The following is a 25,570-nucleotide window of genomic DNA, read 5'->3' as shown; positions in this document are numbered from 1 at the left end:
GCGCATTCCGTAACGAGGGTTCTAGGAACTGTTTAAAATAACTTCAATAAAAGTAATTAACTGTCACGTGTTTCCCCCCTTTTGGAAAGTAATTCTTGTCTTAGTTACGGATTAATGAAACAATTTCTTATGCTATTGCTGCTGCTACTGGTATTATTACTGCTACTGCTGCTACTACTTTTTGACTTCATGCAGCAGTTTAACCTACAGATTGAATTAAGAAGTTGACATATTAATTCTTTTATTAACCGTGGTTATGAATGTTCACATTCAGAGTTCCTATGAAAATGATGCAAATCTGAACACAGTACCTATGTCTGACAGCCAGGGTTGTCGGGTATCCCAATTTAGGCGGGATACTCCCAATTTTCTGGTCGAGTCCCGATTAAAGGGAGTCGGGATTGACAAAAATCCCGATTTTACAGATATTAGCCTTGAACATATTTAAGAAAATTAGTCTGTATTTCCCATTATCCGATATTTTATTTATATATTGACTCAAATGGTATCATTGTAAACACAGAGATTATCCGCGGATAATTAGGAAGTCTATGAGGTAGCCCAACTGATTGCCGTAAGGCAACTAAACTCGCAAAATAATACTTCTTCTAGTTATACCGCATTGTTGATTATTCCGTTCCGGTCCCTAGTCGCTGTTCTCGCAATTAGTAAACATTGTGTATTTCAAGTGCGTTGATTGGCAAGAAAGATAGCGTTTTGATATCGTACTTTACACTAATAACAGAGACATACAATTGCTGCGTTTTGTAGTTTAGTGAACTATGTTTAAACATGGATTCATCGTCAGATAGTGAAACTGTTGCAGTACCGGTTCCAAAATTAATTTATTAGCAAATTGTTAAAACATAGGCTATTCGCGGTTAGTAAAAGAAAAAATTATTGTAGTGTTCACTGTACTGTGTGTCCTTCGTATTTTAGTGTTTCTCACGGAGGCGAATAGGCCTATTACATTAAAAAGCACGCGAACACTATGCAGAAAACTGCTATAAATCTTATGATAGGCTAAATTGTTGACAAGTCTAATGTCTTATAGGTGCTTCTGATATCCCGACTTCCCTCGCAGAAAACCTAGCAACTCTGCTGACAGTAGAGACACGGTATTAAAGGTATCGCAAAGGAAGTATTGTTCCTTTAAACAAAACCATTTAGCTTTCGGATACGCAATACAACACGTATTCAAATAGCGGTTTCGAAATCCCGCTCGTTTTCTACCTAACAAATGGCGGCTTTCTACTGCTTCAATTTGGGAACATATTTCTCAGTTCTCCGCTACGGCATGGTAGGGGCTCGCAAGGCAACCATCATCATAAAATAACAGTCGATACGAACAGCTGTTAGAGGGGCGGCCATTTTTTTCTCTATATTAATCGCTTAAACAAGGTTTTTCGTATATATTATAACTACTGCAAAGCAATTCCCATTGTATAGTTACACCCTGTTTATACGTCCATAGCTTATTCACGGTTTATTAGTAACGTTTTCTGTCTCAACTCGTATAAAAACTGTACACAGTTTATTAGTAAGACCGAAATTTTATAAAAATAATCAACATATTCTGAAATAACTGAAAAATAGCATTCGGGAACACAGTCTCCATTTTTGAAAATCAAAGTAAACCATTTTGAAACAAGAAGGCGGAGATTTTCAGAGCTCCATTCTTAATTTGCATGAGTAGCCCCTAAATGACGTAAGACTATTAATTGCTAACAATTAATGAGTAATAGCTCAAGAACAGCGAAAGACCGACAACAATGGAAACTAATCACAAAGTGACTTGCAACCTAAACAGTGACTAGTGAACAGTGGACCCTTCAGATATGATATTACAAAAGTGACCATCATTCCCGGAGTGGCTAACCGGGAACTGTTCGACAAGCCACCCTGCATAGTCAGGAGGCCCTTGCCCTTCATGGGATTTCATGGCTAATTCTAATTCTAGTTTGTGATTTATCGAATCACCGAAACTGCGCTGTCTCCCTATGTCTTGTAAGTTATCTTGGCAGCTGAAAGAGATCGTGTGGGAAGAAGAGGTCAGTTCTAATGGCATTGTACTAGTCTGGTAAAATGCACTGTCTTATGTCATAGGAAAAGTGAGTTACACCTACCATTGCCCTATGTGAAGACACATGGATACAGCACGTAAAGAGTTTAGGTAATGATAAGATTCATATATAACTCCTACGCTACCAACCTAGACGATCAAATGAGCGTGTGATTGAGGCCGTAATAGGTTACCACAGTCTAGTATATACAGTCACGAAGCTCGAGTTGTGAGGGTGCTAGAGACAATAGACTGTGCCGGTACTATTTGGCATTGTCTGTAATGAGGCGATATTAGCGATCCTAGTGGTTAGCAACTATCTATGGATGCATATTTACTACGTATTGAGCTTCGTGACTGTATATACTAGACTGTGGTATTACATACAAATTTCACGTTTATATGTTCAGTGGACAATCTGATAATAAACATTTAGAATTTGATTAATGCTACTAACAAGATAGTTAATATAAAAGGGCCATGTTTTGTGTTCAGTTAATGTTGAAAGAGAAGCAAAAATAATTCCCATTTTAGAAAGAATAAAATAAGTTCGACAACTACAGTTCCTATAAGGTTCTTAATTTTATTCTCCCCTCATACATGATATTGAATTCTTCCAGCCCTAACACGTCAATAATGCTGTCCTTATTTCGTTTAAAATGTGCGTGCATTTCTTACTGCTCAGTGGTTAACGTGTTGCTTAGCAAGAGGAGTAGAATTATTCTACTCCTCTTGCATACAACATATAGTGAGGGACTAAAAAACCAAAGATGGCTGTACTTCAGTGCTACCAACCTTGAATGTAAATCACTAATGTTAATAAACATTCATGGCTTAAAAAAACTTATTGTTGCAGGAAAGACAAATGATCATTGTCTGCTTGCACTGCTTTCTGGAAGTAGTCCCTGAAACTATGTGTACATCAATAATTTCAAGGGAAAAATTGTTCTGGGGCCGGGTATCAATCCCGGGACCCTTCGCTTAGCACATGAATGTTCTACTGACTGAGCTACCTCAGGAACTATACACGACACTGTCACAATTTTTCCTTTGAAATTATTCATGCCTGCTTCATACGGAGCTTCTACCTGAAAGCCAGATTTGCATAATATATTCTTTAATGTAGGTATGTTAACAGAAAGCCACAATTTAAGTCACACAGAATTGTGTGCACTCATAGTTGGGTTTCTGACAACTCATTTGAGTTGTGTGGATATAAAGAGAAAAATTTTGACAGTGTCCTGTATAGTTCCTGGGATAGCTCAGTCTATAGAGAATTCGTGCACTAAGCGAAGGGTTCTGGGATTGATACTTGGCCCCGGAAAATTTTTCCCTTGAAATTATTCAAGTCTGCTTCACAGGGAGCTTCTACCTGAAAGCCAGATTTGCATATGTGTACATCGTTGCTAGATGCCACACACATGTAATACTGATTGATCAAATATGTACTAGAAACGCTAATGTATATTTTATAACAAAGAAAATTTTCACGTTTTAATTGAAAGGAAGAGTCATTTTTCGTGTGAATTCCCCATGAAACTTGTTTTTTGTTGAAAATATCGTGATTATGAAGTAATTTCATAGATTCATACTAATTTCGCGAAAATTCGCGGATATATTTCACTTAATTTTAGACTTTCATTAAGGGATTTGCACTTTCCATGTGTAAAATTAAGTTTTTAACACATTTCACTAATGTCATTAATACCAACAAATCACACTGCTGGATATAAACGAAGAATCTCATTTACATTTTCATTAACACACAGAGAACAATTGGATGCATGTAGGTGTGACACACCAGAAGAAGGCCTGTCTGTTTGCCATTGGATGAATTACATCGACTGCAAGACAAACTTCAGCGTCATTCTAGAGCTGAAGAAGTAGCTCTCAAAATGATACTTGATTTGGAGATGCAGCTGAAAGGAGTGAAAAAAAAAATGAAGAGGTCCGTTCATACACCATTATTGTCCACAATGTAGATAATTGCATGCCGACATTGTTCAGCTTATTGATGCTCACTTGACATCGAACTACATTGATAGTTTTATGCTGCTCAGAATAATAAGTAGAGTTAACAGTAGAAACACTGATAATTGCAGTAGCGGCTGGTGGTCAAAATAATGAGTGTGCTACAATCTCTATATCTGCCTACTATATACACTTATATGTATTTATCTTAATTTGAGACTCGCCTAGTGACGAAATATGAAGTTCTTTCCTACTGCAGAACTTGTCAATTACCCTGGTGTTAAACCCTCCATCTTGGGCATCATACTCTTTTCTATTGACAGTATTGCAAGAGCAGTGAGACGATCCTGGGACACAGTGTTCCTTAAAAACCGTTTTTATGCGTTTCAAGCAAGAAAAACATCTTTCTGGCTCAGCAGTGGCCATTGGTGTTGTAACCAAAATATTTAACAACTTCGTTACTTCACGGAATGGATCCTGTAAATTGTTGGAGACTATGTATCGTAACAATTGAACAGACATCTATATTTTGGAAGTTGGGTTTTCCGTATAGAACTCCAAGTTGTGTCTTTAACACTCTTTTGTTCAGTATAGTATAGCTGTTGACAGCAACTTCAAGTTCGCGTTCACGAAAATTATACGAAAAATTCTAAAAAATTTTGCTGTTTAACAATTTTGTTGCGTCTAGGTAGCTTAAAGACTGGAAACGGTGAGTAGTTTCCTGAATTATACAGTCACATACTTCCTTGGCTTCAATTTTCTAGGATTCCATTTTCTGTCGCTTGCTAGCTGATTCAGGAGGAACCTCATAGGCCTACAGGTAGATGGCAGCAGCAGCAGTCTGATATTTGAATTACCAAATACATTGTAAATAGTTCCGAGTTCTTCCACAAACAAGCATTCTTTCGTTACGCTTTACTTTTGCAATCTCCAAGCTGTGTTGTGCTGAAGCTGACTACAGCACTTTCCCGTGTAAAAATAGCCAATCAGGGCAGTGATTTCAGCTTCGCACATGCGCATAAATGTCTACATTCTCATATGAAGTTCAGAGTAGCACAACTAAAGAGTTTGTTATATATTACAAACTCTTTGAGCACAACGAACCCCCTGAGGCACCAAAGAGTGAAGAGCAAAGAATAAACACTCGATAATGCATCATGAATATAACCACGGGAAATTGTTAAATGACAGATCAGATACTATGGTATTACAAATACATTATTTGAGCAAAAATTATCACTGTGCTGTAGCACTGTAGCACATAGGGACGGGCCGCCCCTGGATAATTGTGAAAATGAAAACTGTTGTTTTGGAAACCCATTTTAAACATCATAGAGACAGGAGAAATATGAAATTTTATGTCCTAAACCAGTCCTGTTAGCAATATGATTTATGATGTGTAGAATGCAATTAACACCAAAAAATATTCATACCGGTATTTAATAATATTTTGGTAAAAGTTTAATATGTCGTTAAAATAATTTTTTTTGCACAATTCTATTTCCCATCTGTTAATATTTCTAAAACTACCACTAAATCCGGCATTCCAAATACAGAACGAGAGGCAGCAAAAAGTTACCGCACTATGCAGGGGATGTATTTGTTATTATGTAGTGTTGCATTACAGGCTGCACTTGTTATTGAACATTATTTGTGTTATTTGTTACTCCACTCCATATGCTTCACGCTGTCCCCACTGCTCGGGAATTTTAGTTGCAGTAACTTTTTGCTATACCTCTTTGTATTATGAGGAGACAATAGAGATGTTTTCTGGGAATCATTTGAAAAAACTGAAGCCACACATTCTACCAACATTCCGGAATTCGTAAGGGCAAGTGAAATCTCCAAATTCTCTTTTAGAGTCCTTGAACTTGGCATAAATGCATTCAAGAAACCAAAACAACAATACAGTCGACTCCTGATAATTCTAGGTAATTAATGCACGAACTTCTGTGAAATATCGAAATTTGCGAATTATCCGCAATTTTGTTTATTATTATTATTATTATTATTATTATTATTATTATTATTATTATTGTCCACACCTGTGGAGTAACGGTTAGCGCGTCTAGCCGCGAAACCAGGTGGCCCGGGTTCGATTCCCGGTCGGGGCAAGTTACCTGGTTGAGGTTTTTTCCGGGGTTTTCCCTCAACTCAATATGAGCAAATGCTGGGTAACTTTCGGTGTTGGACCCCGGACTCACTTCACCGGCATTATCACCTTCATCTCATTCAGACGCTAAATAACCTAAGATGTTGAAAAAGCGTAGTAAAATAACCATAATAACCATAAAATAACCATTATTATTATTATTATTATTATTATTATTATTATTATTATTATTATTATTATTATTATTATTATTATTATTATTATTATTATTATTTGAAGTCCAGTAAAAGTTAATCTGACAAGTTTAATTATCAAAATACACTTCAAAGTCAAATGCAAAATGTGAAACACTGAAAAAAATTTGGAACAATAAAATGTAAATTATGGTTTATTTAATGGCACTCGAAACTGCAGAGGTTATATCAGTGTCGCCGGTGTGCTGGAATTTTCCTACAGAAATTCTTTTATATGCCAGTAAATCTACTGACTTGAACCTGTCTCATTTAAGCACATTTAGAACAATAACAATATCTGTAAATGAAAAGTTGCCAAAATTTTCCATAGATGACAAAAGCGTGCTGCAGCTTGGGTGTGTGCAACTTCCGTAACTTCCATGGCTTCATCCTAATACTCTTTGTTATCTGCACCATCCTTTACACTACTAGCTATCAAATCTCATATGATATCATCCTCACCTTCTTGTCTGTATCCTTGATCTTCCTTCTAAGCATTCAATAATGTCATCTTCTTCTGTACCTTCACACTCTTTTAGGTTTTTTAATAATGATGTATTGTGGCACCAGTCTCTACAGCATTCAAAATGTCATCTTTGAAACCAGTATTGTCATGGGTCGAAAGATGCTAGAGTGAGGAGGGAGAGAGCATGAATAGAGTAAAAAAGTAAATGACATTATTTCGTCTCCCCCCCAAAGGATCGCGAATTGACTGCACATGAATTACATCGGGAGTTGACTGTAAGTGGGCTCTATTAAATTTCAACTTGCTCATTCTTTCGAATTCAGTGAAAGTTATTTCAGTCTATGCTTACCTGCTTTTACAAAAGGTCACCAGAAAAGTTTTGTAAAGAGAGTGTACTTTTTATAGGTTTCCAAAATAATCTCGCCCACACTGAATACACTTCCCCATGCATTGAAATCAGTCACTAAACTAACTCTGCCACTTCTCCTCGGGTACATTTTCACACTCCTGATCCTATACTGTCAAAAGCTCCTCATCAGATGTGAAGGGCCTCCCTTTCAGCTTCATCTTCACATCTGGGAAGAGTCCGAAGTCACAAGGGGTAAGGTCAGGACTATAGGGAGGATGATCAAGCACAGTCAGCCCTGATCTTGCAAGAAAGTCCATTGTTTGATTAACACGATGAGCTGGAGTGTTGTCGTGATACAGGAGCCAAGTGTTAAGCCGTAATCTTGGACGGAACACCTTGAGAGCCTGGATGACTTGTGGCAGATAAGTCTCACTGTACCACTTGGCAGTCACTGTGAACTGAGTTTCTAGCACAACCCGAGTCATGATGCCCTGTATAAAGAACACTGCGATCATCCTCTTCTTCACTAATCCTGATTTTCTCACAGTCACTGGAGCACTCTCATCTTTGAATAACCAGACTTTGTTCTGGGCTTTTGTTGGGATGTCATAATAAAAAAGTCAAATTTTTTCACCTGTAACGATCCTCTTCACATTGCGGGAAGTTCCATTTTCAAACTGTTTTAACATTATGCAAATCTGGCTTTCAGGTAGCTCCCTGTAAAGCAGGTTTGAATATTTCAAGGAAAAATTATTCCGAGGCCTGGTATCGATCCAGGGACCCTTCACTTAATGCATGAATGCTCTACCAGCTACCCCAGGAACTATACACGACACAATCAAAATTTTTCCTTTATATCCACACAACTCAAATGGGCTGACAAGCCGCCAGAGCCCAACATTGAGTGTGACTTAAATTGTGGCTTCCTGTTAACGTAGGACTATATTATGCAAATCTGGCTTTCAGGTACTGTTCCACATGATGAACCCTTTGTTCCTCCGAAAGTGAGTGGGGCACCCAAAGAGAACAAGCCTTTGTAACATTGAGATGATCGTGTAGAATTGAATGAATAGCAGGTGCAGGGTCTCTTCTATCTGTCGATAAGTCAGCTGCCTCTCCCGGTACAATGCTTTTCTCACACCCCCTAATGTTTTCTTGGGTGAACAATTCAGAGGGTCGCCCAGAAAGTGAATTTATTCTCTGGAAGTCTCTGTACCAACAGTAAATCGTTGTTCGATGTGGACAGTCCTTCCCCAGCACCGAAGTCTTTTCCTCCAGGCACTGATTGACAGTCAATCCGCAAACAAAATTATAGTGGCTAATTGCACGATATTCACCCTTAGATCACCCTGACATTTTAACATGCATTCACTGCAACTGTTCGACAACAAATGCTGTGAAGATCACACTGTATTGTCTACTGGTCCAGTTTTCATCCTCCTTTCCATTCCTCATAATGACAGGGGTGTCCAGCCAACCATGTTCACGTATTGCAAAACTTTCCTAGTGACCTTCGACATTTGTATGGTGTAAATTAATGTTTTAAATGAATTTCAATCATCAATTTTGCTGCTTACTTAATTTTTCCTCTTTTTGCAGCGTCCTGGGTTCTTCATTATGCAAAACAATTTTACCTGACAGAAGGTATAATTTTTTTGCCTGAAAATATAGAAAATAAAAGTTACCTGTGTTGTTTTGTATCCAGTGTTGAGTTTTTTCTCTCTCTATTGAATTATCTAGTTCTTCCATTCAGATAAGAATTCAATGATACTGACAAACTGTTTAACTTATGCTTATTTATCTCATGTTATTTGATACTTTATTAAAATATAAACAAAACTATTAATCTTTAAAGGTTTATTTTATAAATAGTGAAGTAATCCTACTCCAAATGGTTTATAAGAGAAGATATTTTAGCATAAAAATATTTATTTTGTATTTTCATATTTTACCGAAATAATGTCATATTATGGCAAAATTTTCTTCATATTGTGCCATTCTCTACATATCAACATTTTAAATTGTAGATAACTGTGTATGCACAGATAACTGTTGTTCCAGAAACTGAGCAATCATTTTGTGTTACTGTATGTGGGAGATATTTCATATGTTTATCTTTACTCTGTTTTACAGGAAGTTGTTGCAGAAAGAGATGTCTTGCAGGAACGTATGGAAGAACAACTCCTTAAGATCTCAGCTCTTCAGTCACAGTTAGATGAGCAGCATCGCAAGCCTGATAGTGTGTTAAAAGAGTAAATTTTGAATTACAAAGAAAAGTTCGTGATCAGGAAATGGACATTAACAAGCTCCGAGAGACAGTTGATTCTAAAGATCAGGAGGTCAGTATACAGGAGTTGGGGAGGTGGAAGAAACAGTAGAATGTAATGCATGTGCTTCATTCATAGTGATCAAATGGCCACCAGGCATCTGGTTAAGACCATCACATTTTTAAGGGGAAGAATCTGAAGGTACAGTCACATGTCACTACTTCTGCGCAACTCTCGTACTGTGACATGTAAATAATGGTTCAGCCTGAAAAGTAGCGGCTGCCGAACCTGCTGCTCGCTACTTTTTCATGCTGCGCGCAGCTTAGAAGTAGCGACGTGTGAACAGGGTTCTCAGGGTTGCAGCCGCAGCATTTTTGATATCGGTTTTGTTGAAACTTTTGCTGCCGTTGCGACCAGTGTTGCCACCCAAATGTTCCAATGATACTTTTATTGTTTGGATATATTTTAATGTAGATGTGATAAAAATAAATTATTTGTAACAGTTACTAATTGTACAACACAGTCTGAGTATATTTGCTGACGATATAATTCATTTTATTTTTTTTTATTTTTCGTAGTGTAGTTTCAAACGGGAGGGTTGCCAACATTAATTACGTGAATATGCTGTTGGTTATCATTGAAGTGTATAGGTGTTTTTAATAGCTTTGTAGTAAAAATAGTGCCAATTTTTTAATACTAGTTATGACAGAAAAGCAAATAATACACAAGTAAGCTATCACATGAGTTCCATAATAATGCGAATATAACCACAAAATGTAGCTACATTGAGAAGTCAACACGGAGATGGAAAGCTGCAGCTAGACTGCGGCTGCAAAAGTAGCGCCTTGTATGTGAACAGACTCGCAACCTCCAATTGCAACTTTTGCACCACTCGTGTTGCGCAGCACGAAAAGTACCATGCAGCACCCTATTTTTGGCTTATGTTGAACACGATATGCAACTTTTGCAACTGCAGTACAAAAGTTGCAGAGCAAAAGTAGCAACGTGTGACCATACCTTTATTCTGTATTTCTTTGAAAAGTCAAGTTGGACGTTCTATGTTATATATTTATGGCACGTGAAAAACTTTGTTCCTTTGTGAAAAATCTGAAGACAGAATTATGTAGCTATTTCTCAAAATTTAGTAGTCATTATAATTAAGCAGGATAATTCATTCCTCTTTCTGGTGTGTCCCTCTCAGCATTGTAATTCAACACTTACGTTGACATACTGGTAGAGTCCAAGGAAGTCTCAGAGATCTGATCAGGATGCAGTCTTACCTTTTTGTCAAGAGACAAGTTCTGGAAAAAGAGTTCCCAACATTCAACAATTGTGTGGGCATTTTGAGCAACTCCTTTCACTATGTTTCTCTTTCTTTTGTTCTGTTTCGTGGAGATACATTTAAAATTGCAAGCCTCATCCAGATCTCAGATGTTCTTCAAACTGTCAGATGATATCCTGTGTAATTTCTATAAAATAAAAAAAGAAGAAATACCAATCTATATCACAGACACACTCATTGCTAAAACTCCAGTTGTGAACGAAATATCTCCATAGAAATGGGTGATTCCAGAACATAGCATACAAATTCCAGGAAATCATTCCAAAAATGATCCTCCATACATTCTTAAGTTAGATGCCATGGAACTACTCTGCTGCACATATAAGGATTACCTTCAAATTTATACATATTGATATCTAAATCCTATTGATGGGACATCAGGAGCAGGGTATTATATTCCAAAACATCAAGAAAGTTATTTCATACCATGTTCATCCTCCTCCAGCCTTGACACTGAATTGCTAGCTATTGATGCTGCTCTTCAGTGTGTTACTCAAATTTCTGAAAAATCTATTTGCATACTTACCGACTCCAAGGGGGCTATATTTAATATAATTAAATATGTACCAAACCTATATGCACATAGAATTATTCCACTTCAGAAACAACTAAGTAAACTAAAAGAACTCCAAAAGGAAATAACATTTCAATGGATACCTAGTCATTGTGGTATACCTAGAAACGAGAAAGTCGATAATATTGCAAAACAGGCAACATATTTGCAACCAAGACCTCTTCAAGTGATAACTCTATCCAGTGCTTTTGCTTCAGTAAGGTCTCATTTTACAAACCTATGGATCAACAATTGGCTCTCTTCTGACAAAGGAAAAATTTTACAGTCTGTACAAAAGAAACTGACCTGAAAATGTACAAAAACTTGCCCAGATATGTTCAAACATTTTTAACAAGAGCCAGAACAGGTCACATTGTCACTCAATTGTACCTACACCGATTTCACATTTCTGATAATCCTACTTGTCTGTGGTGTAATAATCATGGTGAAGATCTGGAACACATTCTTCTATACTGTCCATCCATAAACCACAAAAGAAGTAAATTAAAATCATCAGTACCAGTTGCAGAAGACACAGCCCTGCAGTATATATTGACTACACCCCAACTCTGGCTACTAGCAACAGGCATCTATAATGAACACCGATCAAAATACCCCTCATTTCTCGTGAAAAACAGCAACTGAATAGACTACAGTGGACTATAGTGGACTTTATGTTGTCAGCAAACAGCTGGATATATTAAGAAGATTGATTGTGGAGATGGATGAATGTTCTATGAAGTTACATTATCACGACCTACATAATGTAGTCAGCATTATCAGAGCGAGAGTCATCTGCAGAAATTTCACTCGCACTGCCATGCACATTTTCATCAAAAGTTTCTATATCAGAATGTTCAGAATCTTAGCCTGGTGATCATTCCTCTTGTCATCATCTTCTTATTCCAATAGCCATCTTCCAATTTGTGAATTTTGAGCAGTATCCATAGTAGGTTAATATTAATAACACTAACACGCTTGGTTGACCTGTGAGTGCAGCACTCAGTTCCTCGACAGAATGTATGTTATGGCAGTTTGGCAGAAACTGAAAGCCACATTGTCACTTCATACTTTGCCAACCAACTTCTGAGACTCTCATGGAAAGATACACTGAATTTCAAATAGGCCTACTTATTTTCGACTGTTGCAGAGTTATTATAATTTGAATTTAAAAGTGAGCACAGAGCTCACACATCAACCAATGGCAGGTTAAGCAGACATTGCTGTCTTCAAAGCAAGAAATTCCCACTGGAAAAGTGGGAATACAGAGTATAGAAAGATACTATTGGCATACATTTCATTTCTCTAATACTACCGACAGTATTCAAAAAGAATGTACAGTTTTTAAATTTTACATTTTGAATGTGAAAGTAAGAAAATCTTTTACAAAATTTCCATTATGTCTTGAAAACATGTGGAGTTTGCAATTTCTTACCACTGTATAATAATAGATAGAAATAAAGTATGACTTTTGATTTATTTTTATTGTAAATGATGGGAACAAAAACAGTTTTCCATTAATTGGTACATTCTAAATGTTACTTTCTTACATTTAATGTTTTTTTCACGTATCATTCAGGAGGAAAACTGAATAAAATGTCAGTAAACAACTTTTACATGTTACTCATTAATATAAATCATGCCCCAATTTAATGTTCCTTATTAAGTCATCATCATCATCATCATCTTCCTAACAAGTATTAGGCCAAGTGGCCTGTTACGGTCTCAAACTAGAATTTTCAGTCCATCTCTTCTTTGGACGGCCTAGAGATCTTTTGCCATATGGATGGTAATGAAGCAGTGCTTTTGGAATTCTGCATCGATTCATTCGTTCGAAATGACCCTTCCACTGAAGTTGATATTTGCTGATGAACTGCATAATGGGTTGAACTGCATAATGGGTTCTATTTGAAGTTCTTGCATTAGGTCCTCATTTTTTTTATGATCCCAGCGAGTATATCCAGCTGTTGCTCTCATGAACCTCATCTCACTTGCTGTTATTCTACTGACATCTTTATTCTTCACAGTCCACGCTTCGCTACCATAGCTTAATACTGGCTGTGCTAAGGTTTTATACAAGCCTATTCTTGTGTGTCTTTGTACTAGTGAGGGTTTCATGATTTTATTAATGATCCCCATTGTTTTATTATATTTACATATTTTTTCAGCAATATCTACTTCATCATAAGGTGATAGTGTATAGCCAAGATAAGTGAAGGTATTTACTCTATTAAGTAAGAGAGTTAAAGTTATCCATTACCTTTAAAATTAATTATACCTCGATTTTATGTTCCTTAATAGGTAAACGAGTTGAAGTCATCTCTTGAAGAAGCCAGAAAAATTATTGCTGCACAGGAGAAAGAATGGAGTACCAAGATCAGTGAAGATACGGAAACAATTGAGAAATTGAAGCAGACATGTCAGATGTTGAAAATGGAGAAGAATTCCTTGCTGGTAAGACTTCCCTAGTTTTGTGCTTCACATTGAATTACATTTCATATTTGATTAAGGTACAAGATACTATCTTACAGTTATACAGAGTTCGGCAGATAAAACTGGCCCATCTCATTTCATTTGATTTGAAACGAAATTTTTTCAAAGAAATGGAATAAAATGAATAAATGAATGTGTCTTGTACTAACCTTTATAATAGATATTGAAAGAGCCCTCCACCAGCACTTCTGTGCATGTCTTAACAGGTTCATATAGACACGTGCCAATTCCTCACAGGTGATAGTGTGGATGCTACTTCTGATGTTATCCTTCATTTCATCAATAATACGGGGATTCTGCTCGTACACTTTCACCATAAATAAAAGTCACATGTCGACAAATCTGGTGACCGCAGAGACCACAAGGCTTTGCTCACAGTCCGCTCTTCAGTGAACATCTGATGAATACATGTAAGTGACCTCTCAGATGTGTGAGATGTTGCTCCATCTTGTTGAAAGAAGCAGTAATTACACTTCTCTTCTGTTAGTTGGGGATAAAATTCATCCAAGAAGGTCAAGTATACATCCGTTTTGACTGTGGTGTCGAAGAATATTGGACCGATAGAGAGAGAGAGAGAGAAAGAGAGAGAGAGAGAGTGTGTGTGTGTGTGTGTGTGTGTGTGTGCGTGTGCGTGCGCCCCCCTCTCTCTTCCCATTCCCTCTCCCGCCCCTTTCTCTCAATTTAGCGTGATTCGGGTTCTGCGTACTGTGGATAGATGGCAGAACTGTAACCCATTTTGAAGTTGCATACCATTTCGGCGGGCCACGTTATTCATGATATGTATCTGTGAAGAGTTATGTCTGTACTAGGGTGAGTGTATGCGTAAATGTTCGTGTAAGTGTAGTGTAGGAAATGGGTGAGGATGATGATGGTGAGGAAGGGAGAAGGGGAAACCTGGTGCCGGCACATAGCCTACTCCTGTTGAATAGCACCAAGGGGGCTGCTAGGCTTAACGTCCCCATCTGATGGCGGTAGAAATTTTACATGAAAATTTCTGAACCTGCTGGGAATCGAACACAGGCCGACTAGTCTGAAGGCAGACGCGCTACCACAGATCTAACTCGGTGGACTGAATAAATTATTGTAACAATTAACATTTTATCTAATATAATTTGCCTTGGTATAAATACATACATTTCAATTGTAAATAGATAGAAAGTACAATACACACACAACTTTTGAATTAAATTTGTTAAAACTCGATGAAGAAAACAACATTATTTACTGGTGCTGTTCCTGGTTGGAATATAAGACCAAATACTTTTCAAGATTCTCTACTGAGAAGTTTTTTCTGTTCTCTCTCAAAATACATTTGAAGGATGAAATGGTTCTTTCGAGAGCACATGACGTCATAGGTGCAAATTTCATCACTGCCGCTGCAGTAGGTACCCACAGTATCATTTTTTCAAACCCTGGATTCCTCTGCAATACTTTCTTCAGTTTTAACCTGATTGCTTCACCCACGGGTCCTAGTACTTGTTTCTGTAGGAGCGAGTCAATGACACCAATTGCATCTTTCAGTTGTAGCTACGAAGATTCCAAGTACTCAGTATATTTTGGAAGATCACTGAAATGTGCCTTGAGGAAAGTAAGAGAGCCATAGATGTTGTCACTCCTAAGTACAGATTTTGCCTTAGGAATTGAGGCAGCCTCCTCCACATCGAGTGTGTTCTTTCCTCTCTCTCAAAATGTATTGATATTTCTCTCAAAATAAAAAAAAAAATCAATATATAACACAGTAAATACAGGATAATACTTATCAACAATGATATAGTTTCTTTTTAGGTACTAAGGTCCAATTTAGGTTTTTTTTTTTTTTAGGTTCAACAGAATTCACATATATGACTCCTACGATTATGATTCGAAAAAATATTGAAGAAATTAGGAGTTCAGAAGCAAGGAAAACAATAGGTAAAAACTTGCAAATCCTGTCCCTACTAAGAGAGGCTCCTCTATTTTTACATATCATGATGCAGGGCCGTATTTACACATGAGGTAACATGGGACTATGGTCCAGTGCAGCAAATTATTCAATTTGTCGTTAACTACAGCTCTGCTGTGACGTCAGAGAAGATGGGAGACACCACACTGCTACTCATGACCCTTTACAATAAAAACATCCAATTTGCAGGAACTTTAATGTGTGAAACTGGGACTCTAAATTTTTACTTTTATTTTCAATTACACTTGATGTTAAACAGTGTTGTGCATTTAATTTTTTAAATCGCCAGCTAAAACTTGCCGAATTTTTGTGGTGAAGTGCATTGGTACCTAAATGAGCAACTTTCACAGTGTTGGATTGGTTGGGCCTTGGTCGACAATCAGCATAGTATCGACCCTTACGACATTTTTTACATTGAAATTAATATTTAATATTTCAGTTTGTTTTTTCAAATTAGAAGTTGTACTGTGTACACAATGAATGTTATGATTTTGCTTTATTCATTTTCTTGTGTATTTTGTTTCCTTTATTTTGGTTCTTTTCAATATTGAACTTGGCTCTGATTGACTGGACGGTGTGACTTTTGGTGTTCCAAATAAGTACTTTAGTAAGATTCTTGACATCTCTCAGTGCAGTCCCTACCTGGAGATCCGATTGAGGGACTATTTTACCTCTGGAGAATTTTACACTGAGGGACTCCATGAATCATAAGCAGTGAAAAATATAGTGGGACTGCATTGGTGTTAATGCAGCTTCTGTGGGTACCTTTTTGTTACTTGTTAGCTTAAACAACAAGTTTAAGCCCCCTCACCACGAGAAGGTGAGTACCCACGAGAGGCATACAAATTCCGGAAATAATTCCAAAAATGATCTTCTGTACATTCTTAAGTTAGATGTCATGGAACTACTCTGCAGCACATATAAGGATCAGCTTCAGATTTATACAGATGGATCTCTAAATCCTCATAATGAGACATCAGGAGCAGGGTATTATATTCCAAACCATCAAGAAAGTTATTTCATACCATGTTCATCCTCCTCCAGTCTTGACACTGAATTGCTAGCTATTGATGCTGCTCTTCAGTGTGTTACTCAAATTTCTGAAAAATCTATTTGCATACTTACCGACTCCAAGGGGGCTATATTTAATATAATTAAATATGTACGAAACCTATATAGAGTACTTATGTTGTATAAACCAATTTTCCAGATTTTGTCACTTATACCACTTTTTCTCTGAGCCCTTCAATTATTGTTCATTGCAGTATGGCATATGTTCGAAAACATGTTCCACTAATTCTTTTGAACAGTGTATATAATAATAATCCTTTGTGCCACAGCCCTTGAAGGGCTCAAACCGACCAACCTGCTGCTGGCCTCAAGTTCACATGCCGAAGCAGAGGTGGACGATCATCCAGCCAGAATGGAGGTATCATGTGGCTAATATGATGATCCCCCCAGCCATTATAGCTGGCTTTCGCAACTGGGTTTTGCTACCTATCTTAGCTCCCCAAGTTCATCACGATGCTGGATGGGCACTGGTCCCATACATTGACTGAGATGTCATGAGAAAATTTCTTCCCCCATGAGGACTCGAACCAGCATGCATTCTGTAATGCTAGTCCTAGGCAGGATGCCTTAGGCCACGACGCCACGGAGTAGGACGAACAATATATATATATATATATATATATATATATATATATATATATATATATAATTTCATTATTATGTACGAAAATGTTTAATGTTGTTTATATATATAAACTTAACATAAACTACATGTATTACGAGATGACTCTATGACATTTTATTTTTGTTTTAGAATATGCGGATCTCATTAAAACATGCATTAGACAACAAAGCAAAGGCAAAATTACAACTGGAACAAGAGAAACGGGCAAAAGAAACTGCAGAAAGTCAACTGAGTATTGTGCCCCAACTAGAACCTAACACTCAACAGATGTATAATTGCACAAGGGCAACTTGCCCTACCTATCAGACACCATCTTCTTACAAAGTAAGTAACATTTGTTGTTTTTTTATCGACAGTGTGAAGACAGATTTGAACCTCATAAGTGACACCAATAATGATCACTGATTTAAACAACTAAGCCAAGAAGCAATGAGTAGGGTGGCAGTTCCTTTCCCTCTCCATTGCATACATCACTGACTAGTAACATATTACATTAATCTGACTTCAGATGTATACAAACAATTAATCTTCCTCTGATACATATCAAGTGAGTTGTACTGCCTGAAATAGATGTATGTGTCAACCAGAATATCAATCAGATGCTAAAAGTAACATTTATTAATTATATTTATTTAAATGAGGATTTATTTTAGTGCAATATTTCTCCTAACTTGTTTATTTCCAGATCTATAAATGACCAAAAATATTTTTCATTTCATTTATTGTATTTCATAATTCTTATATCATCACTGTAGCTTTGAGATGTGTAATAAGTAAACAAATATATAATACATAATTTATTAAGGTGTGTTGCAGAGATTGGGTTTACATATTTAAACAACGACTTTTTCACGATTTACGTTTAAATAACGACTTTTTTTCACGATTCACAGTAGTTTTATTTACCGATTTTGATGTATTTTATTCATTGTTTTATGGTATCCCTAATTATGAATGAAACTGGGTAGAACTGTTCAACTATGGCTCTTACAGTGAAGAATGTGTTGTGCGTTGTAGGGTAAAAGAATCAAAACAAATTTTAATTACTGTAATGAATAATGCAGCTTTTGCTACAATTTAAAGCATTCTCCAAAAAGAGAACATAGACTTACAGGCGTTCTTCCAGCAAATCTGTCAATTGGGCTGTGCATTGAATAGTGAACTCCTTTTTGCAACAGCTGAGACTATCAGAGTGCGTTTTGTGTTATGATATTAATTTGTTTTATTTTCTTGATTTTTTTATATAAAACATCATCAAGAAAGGAATTTGCTGACAATGTAAGTCAAGAAAAGTCTTTTTACAAGATGTCCTTTCATGTACACCTGTCACTATTCTTAGGGTTTTCTTTTGTAAAACAAAAATATGTTTAGCTTCAGATGAGTTAGTCTAGTATTGGCAATAGAGAATAAGGATCTCAATGCATAACAGGCAGAGCTCAAGTAGGAACACTACTGGGTGGCCCTCTCAAACTCCCCTCATTTTAACTGCCTTTCAAAAAGAAAAGGAAAATGAGAGGACATGGCATTTTTGTCACCTTTATTGGAAAGTACAACTCAAACAATTTTACAAAAACAGTCAGTACAATCAGTAGTGGATCCCTCTCAGTAGCATGAACATTTCATTTATTCATAATGTTCTGTCCAAGGGCAGGTCTTTTACTGCAAATCTAGCATTCTTAATATATCCTATTTTCTGCCTTCCTTTTAGTCTCCGCATACAATCCAAGTATCTTAATGTCATCTATCATCTGACATTTTCTTCTGCCCCGAACTTTTCTCCCGTTCACTGTTCCTTCCAGTGCATCCTTCAGTAGGCAGTTTCTTCTTAGCCAGTGACCCAGCCAATTTCTTTTTCTCTTCCTGAATAGTTTCAACATTATTATTTCTTTACTCACTCCTTCTACAACAGCTTCATTTTTTATTTTGTCTGTTCATTTCATACTCTCCATTCTTCTCCATATCCACATTTCAAATACTTCATTTCTTTTCACTTCGTCGTAATGTCCATGTTTCTGCTCCATACAGTGCTACACTCCACAGAAAGCATTTCACTAGTCTGCCTTAGTTTCCCCCCCCCCTCTCCTCTAGATGTTCGCAGACAATACTCCTTTTTCTATTAAACAATATCCGAACAATATTCAATTTCAGCCCAGTTTCTCTTTATCATATCTGTATGTTAGTTGCTGTTACTTCCACAGTACGATCACATAAGTTGCTGAAGCCAGTCACACATTGTTCTTGACATAGCTCCAAAGAGAAACTCTAATGGAGTAATGCCAGGAGAATGAGAAGGCTTGCTATTGTACCACAGTGTCAAATCCAGCAGTTTGGGAAAGTGTTGTCCAGTGTTGTACACACAGTGATGCTCCAGTGAGGTGATGTTCGATGTTGTTGGAAGATTCTACTGGGCTGTTTGTGTGGAAACACGTATTCTTCTAGCATGTCTAGGTAGGGAGGTGCTGTGACAATAGGCCCATTGAAAAAAAAAAAAAGATCCACTTATATCTTCCATAAAGCCACTATATCATACATTTAGTTTAGTGCTATCTCCATGACTATATGGGGTTTTGAGAGTCCCATATTCGGACATTGTGCCAGTTAACTTTCCCTGACAAATTAGTTTTAATTAATACTTAATTAGAAGTGTTTACAAAGTGATCATATTGCTTACTTGAGATAATCACACTCGTGTCATGCAAATAAAATTACCTGGTATAAATATATTTATGACATGACTGAGGCCAAATCTTTAATATTTAAGGCTAAAAACAAGAATGGATCTAAAACTATTTCCTTGGGAACTCTATGTTTAGTATTCCTATATTCCGAGTTAGTAACTTGGTGACTATTTGATACATTTATCCATAAACACTATCAATAATTCATTGTTTCGGCATATTAGTTTTGTATGCTACATATCTACATTTGTTGCATATCATTAGAGATGGTGGATTTTAGCAACTTCAAATTTAAATTTTGGAGAAAAACAGAAGAACTCCGGAAAAAACCCCAACTGCGACCTTGTCTGCCACAAGTGTCACTATGGATTGAAAAAATCCCAGACCTGACTGGGAATCGAACCCAGGCCGCCTGCATGACACTCTCAAGGTCTGACCATTCAGCCACCTCAGAGGTGGCATTTTTACTTAATGGCACGTCTCAATTTCTGTAAAGTTTCTTCATAATGCTGTGGATTGATTGTGGCCCCATGCTCGAGAAATTCAACTAGCAGAGGACCCCTAGAATCGAAGAAGAATGTCAACATGATTTTACCGGAACTTGTATGTATTGCTTTGGACATTTTCGGTGGGGAGAATCCATGTCCCTAGTGACAATACAGGTCAGAAATACATAATCTTCCTCACGGTATTGTTTTAAGTGACCCAGTGAAGCAGCCATTCCGTTTGTTTTTTGTTCCTCCGTCAGCTGATATGGAACCCATTGTGCACAGATTTTTTGGTAATGCAGGTACTTTGTTGCAATGACGTGTACGGAACCGTGACTTATTTCCACCAAACAACGAAGTTCTTCCACAGTGATCCATCGATTTCCCCATATAAGACCACCAACCTCAGCAATAACTGCAGGAGTGATGGCACGATGAGCCTGTCCAGGCAAGCATCATCTTGCAGTGATACACGTCCATCTCGGAATCTCTTGTGTCATTCCAGTACACCCGAACATAACATGCTGACATGTGACGATTGATTTTTTGTCTTCCTACTCCTTCAGCAGCCAAAAATCGCATTACACCTCGCTGTTCTTTACCTGCCTTCATTAGTGATGTTGGACGAACACACGTATCTCTAACCTCACTTCCAGCACAATAAACTAATGGCTAGTGTGTAAGCAGAGGTTGTAACTGTGCTTTCGCAAGTCGCCACCAGATGTCAGTTCAGCAATCAAATTTCAGTGGTATCAACTTGCCCGCTGTGAAATATACGCATGGTGACCTGTTTTCATTTGACTGCCCCTCATATTATTCCTAATAGGGAAGAATGAGAGGGAGATTACCTTAACCAATTTCCACCTGGTAATCTGGTGTGCTTTCTGGATGGCTTCTGAACTGACAGTGCTACAGCAGCAGGGATTTCTAATGTAAAAAACAGGGCTAGAATATCTATCCTCCTTGGTCAATATACTATGGTTTTCCAAGCTGAAGTGTTTGTGATATTAGTTTGCACTTAGGAAAACCTAAGTAGATCATGCCAAGACATGAATATCTATATTTGTTCTGATAACCAGGCTGCACTGGGTGCAATAAGTGTACACAAAATCGACTTCAGGCTGGTTGAAAGATGCGGAACTGCCCTGGAAACCTTATCCAGAAGAAATAACGGAAAACTCATTTGGATCCTAGGACACAAAGAATTATATGCACAAGCCACTCTGCTGGCCAAACATGAAACTTCCATCCAGTTCTATAACCTGAAATCCTGTGTTGGCATCTCTAAGTGCATAATCATACAGACTGTAAAGGAAAACCTGATGAAATGTTTACAAGGAGCCTGCAAGATCTACCCCAGTGAGGAGACAAGCTAAACTCCTCATTGGAGAATAAAACTTGACTCAACTAAACAACTCTTGGCTTCGGAAAGGAAAATTTTAAGATGAGTAACCAAATTTTTGACCAAATACTGCCATCTAAATAAGCACCTATATATTGAACTTCAACTTGTAGGAAATGTGGGATGGAGGCTGAGTCATCACGTCACATTTTGATGAATTGCCCAAGTCTAAGCCAAACAGGCATAATTATCTCGGGATAATTGTCTCCTGAGGAATGTCAGGAAATTAAACATAATTGGATCGCATTGTGCTTAAATGCTACAGCAGTAGTGTACACCTTTAATTTAGAAGGCAACTACCCCAACTTTGTTTAATTTAAACTCCATCATCATCTTCATCACGGCATAAACCTTGTGGCTCGTTTCGTCTTCAAGAAAACTGATCTGACCATCTCATCCGTGGCCTGCCGACATTTCTTCTACCTACAGATTTATAGCCTACTTATATATTATTTGTGGTATACGATCTTCATCCATTCTGTGTATATGATCTTGCCATCTTTGTCTGTATTCAATGATTGTTTCATTTAGACTCTGAATTTCCAATTCTTTTCTAATATCTTCATTCCTCTTTTTGTCTATGAGTCTATAACCTGCCACCTGTCTCAAAAAAAATTTCATCTCAGCAGCCTCTATTTTCTTCTATTTTTAGCTGATAGTCAAGACCCAACTTCACACCCATAAAGCAAGGTTGGGATCGCCATTACTTTGTAAAGTTTTAACAGTGTTGCTCTATTACAGTTTTTGAAAGTTCTTTTTATTGTACCACATAGTGTTTGGAATTTGTTTAATTTATTTTGCACATCTCTATTGCCGGTACATGACACAATGTAACTAAGATAATTAAAATCACTTTGTTGTTGGATGGGTTTATAAACTCCATTATTGAGGAAATCATTTGAGATTCTGTTGCTATAGTACACCACCATATTTATAAATTTAAAAAATAATGAAACATCAGTACCTACTGTATATTTGATTATTGTTTGAAATTATATTGCAAAGATTGATTCAGTAGGCTGTGTTGTAAGGCAACTTACACAGAAGCAAGCAGGTCCGTTGTTGTAAATTAACTTGCACAATAAATTGTTTTTCTTTTTAACAGCATTGGAAAAAGTACAATCTCTACATCTTCTTAACAACACATCATTGCTTTCTCCTTCTTTTAGATCAAAGAAAACAATATTATGAATTTGAGAGACGTTTGTGGATGAAAAGTACTTAAATTACAACTTGCTACAAAATAAGTATTATCAGAAATAGTACTTATCTTAATCCACTAAGTTATTAGTATAATAAATTGTGAGTCATTTCCCTTTGATTTGAATATACCATGTTACGAAGAATGAGTTAATAAATTATGGTTTATGTCCACAATTAGATATTTTTTCTGACTTCTTTAGGCAGAAACAAATTATTTTTCTAAAATTCAGCAGTTAAAAGTTGAGTTTCTACATCAAAATGATAAAGATATAATATCAGTGAATTTGTTGTTATTCTTTTTCAAGGCCCATTCATGTAAACGTTACAGTATTTGTAAGCAGTTGAGTTACCATTCACAATGGAAATTTGATGTTATCATAAAGCCATGAAATATATTCGTAAGGAGATTACTGCAATCGTGAAGAGAATCACATGAAAGTGCAGTCGAAGTGAAACTGAAAATGGGTGTTGATACAAACTGTGCAGTTATGCTTCTTCAAACTAGATTAGCATATGTATTAGGTATTTAGCCTAGTATGGTTAATATATAGGGTTATTTATAATGTTACGAATATGATAAAATAAATGTACGCATTACATACCCTTGCACTTCATGTTAATGGCGATTGTCTTCCATATCTTTCTTTCAGAATATTATCTTTATTATGAATTATGTGTTTTGTCATATAGACAGTAATATGACTGGAAGAGGATTATTAATCTTTCGTCAAATAATGCCATTTTATTTTATTTGTTTCATTCAGCGGTATCCAATAGCACTCTTTTTTTTTTATACACCCTCAGGTAGTGTTTTTGTTTTAGTATAGTCACCGACATTACCACAAACAAAAAGCTTGGAGTTTGGAAGCTTCTGCTTTCACGTTTTCGTTTACTTCTAGTGTTAATGTTTACAGAAACCATTGTGAATGATTACATTAAATAACCTGATTTCAAGGTTTGGCGTTTACATCCGTTTACTTTCCATTGTGAAGGAGCCTTTATACATGTTAAATGAACTCTCTTATGCTGCCAGGATAATTAGCTGAACTATAGTAGATGAATATTCATTGTTAAAACATTTTAAGGAACTCAACTGGTATTTTATCTTCATGCTTTAAGAAGAAAACTTAAAATATTTCAGAATTTACAATGGAAATATATTAAACTTACAATACCTGGTTCAAATTGCAATACTGTTAATTTGTTAATTATTTTTCAAATTTGAAGGCTCTCAGCAGTGCGAAGAACTAGCTCCTTCATTCTCAACTGCAGTGCTAATCATCGAAAATCTAAGCAAACTAAAGATGACCGAGAAAAATCAATTCTTCCTTGGTTTATTTCCATGTTACTCATCATTATTTTCGTATTTAACGTACATATAGTTTTTGTTAAATTAATTTTCTGTTGCAGTATGATACTTCTTGAAATTCTTTGTTTATTGTCAATAAATTGGCTTTTATAATTCTTTGATGATCATCGTTATTATTATTATTATTATTATTATTATTATTATTATTATTATTATTATTATTATTATTATCATTATCATCATCATCATCATCATCTTCACCATTAACGTTTTCATCATTGTAAAATAATACAAAATGAATAAAAAATTGGAAATTGTGTTTGCTGTAGAGTTCTGATTTCTCATTACACTTATAATATTCTTGAGAATTTATTTCCAAAGTTAGATTTTTTTAAACAATTGAATTGAAACATCTTGGTATTCTGATGGAACAGTAGTATTGGCCTGACATTCACTATGTAATTTTTGTGCAAAACATGTGTCACTAGTCCCATCACAGAGTTTCAAGATAGCGGAAAGAATGCCAATTTTGACGTAATACAATGCATCTGTATTAATTGTGGGTCTCAGAAATACATTCATTATGCCTCATGGTTTTCGAAGATCAACATGACACTGTTGAATGTGATTCCGATACTAGTGGGAAAAGTGTCACAAGTCACCACTTGCTCATTGTTGGTTCATATTACCAGCAAGTGCTCCAATACCAATGTTCCACCTTCCCCATCAGCAATCAATGTTGTGGAACCCAACATGCAAAACTTATTGCTACCATGTGCTCTCTACAGATCAGCACTAGTTGACTCATCAAGGACATTTCCTTCTTCCCTCAAGTATGATACCTAGTGATCAGTAATCACAGTTGTACCCAGAAGTACAAATTGCTTATTGATCGGACCAGGAGTTTTAATGAACTGATCAGAAACAGTGACAAGATATGTATTGCTGCTTCCCCCTTCCTATTACTAAATTTACTTTAGTCGATTTCAACGATCTTGCCCTC

The 25,570-nt window shown here is 36.5% G+C and overlaps 1 protein-coding gene across 10 annotated transcripts in view; it reads left to right on the top strand.

The window, feature by feature from the left end:
- Positions 1-25,570, top strand: part of LOC138715464 (pericentrin-like) — a 191,964-nt gene that overhangs the window by 81,398 nt on the left and 84,996 nt on the right. For all 10 annotated transcript variants that reach the window (XM_069848396.1, XM_069848395.1, XM_069848394.1 and 7 more), the window contains 3 exons: positions 9,328-9,533; positions 13,658-13,810; positions 17,617-17,811. In XM_069848396.1, the coding sequence (XP_069704497.1) occupies positions 9,486-9,533; positions 13,658-13,810; positions 17,617-17,811 (396 nt within the window). In that variant the 5' untranslated portion in view covers positions 9,328-9,485. The remainder of the gene's footprint in view (positions 1-9,327; positions 9,534-13,657; positions 13,811-17,616; positions 17,812-25,570) is intronic.

The sequence above is a fragment of the Periplaneta americana genome, chromosome 15 (assembly GCF_040183065.1).
Source record: "Periplaneta americana isolate PAMFEO1 chromosome 15, P.americana_PAMFEO1_priV1, whole genome shotgun sequence".
NCBI lineage: Eukaryota > Metazoa > Arthropoda > Insecta > Blattodea > Blattidae > Periplaneta > Periplaneta americana.
The sequence above is the reverse complement of the archived record's forward strand: the minus strand, read 5'-3'. Positions and strand labels throughout refer to the sequence as shown.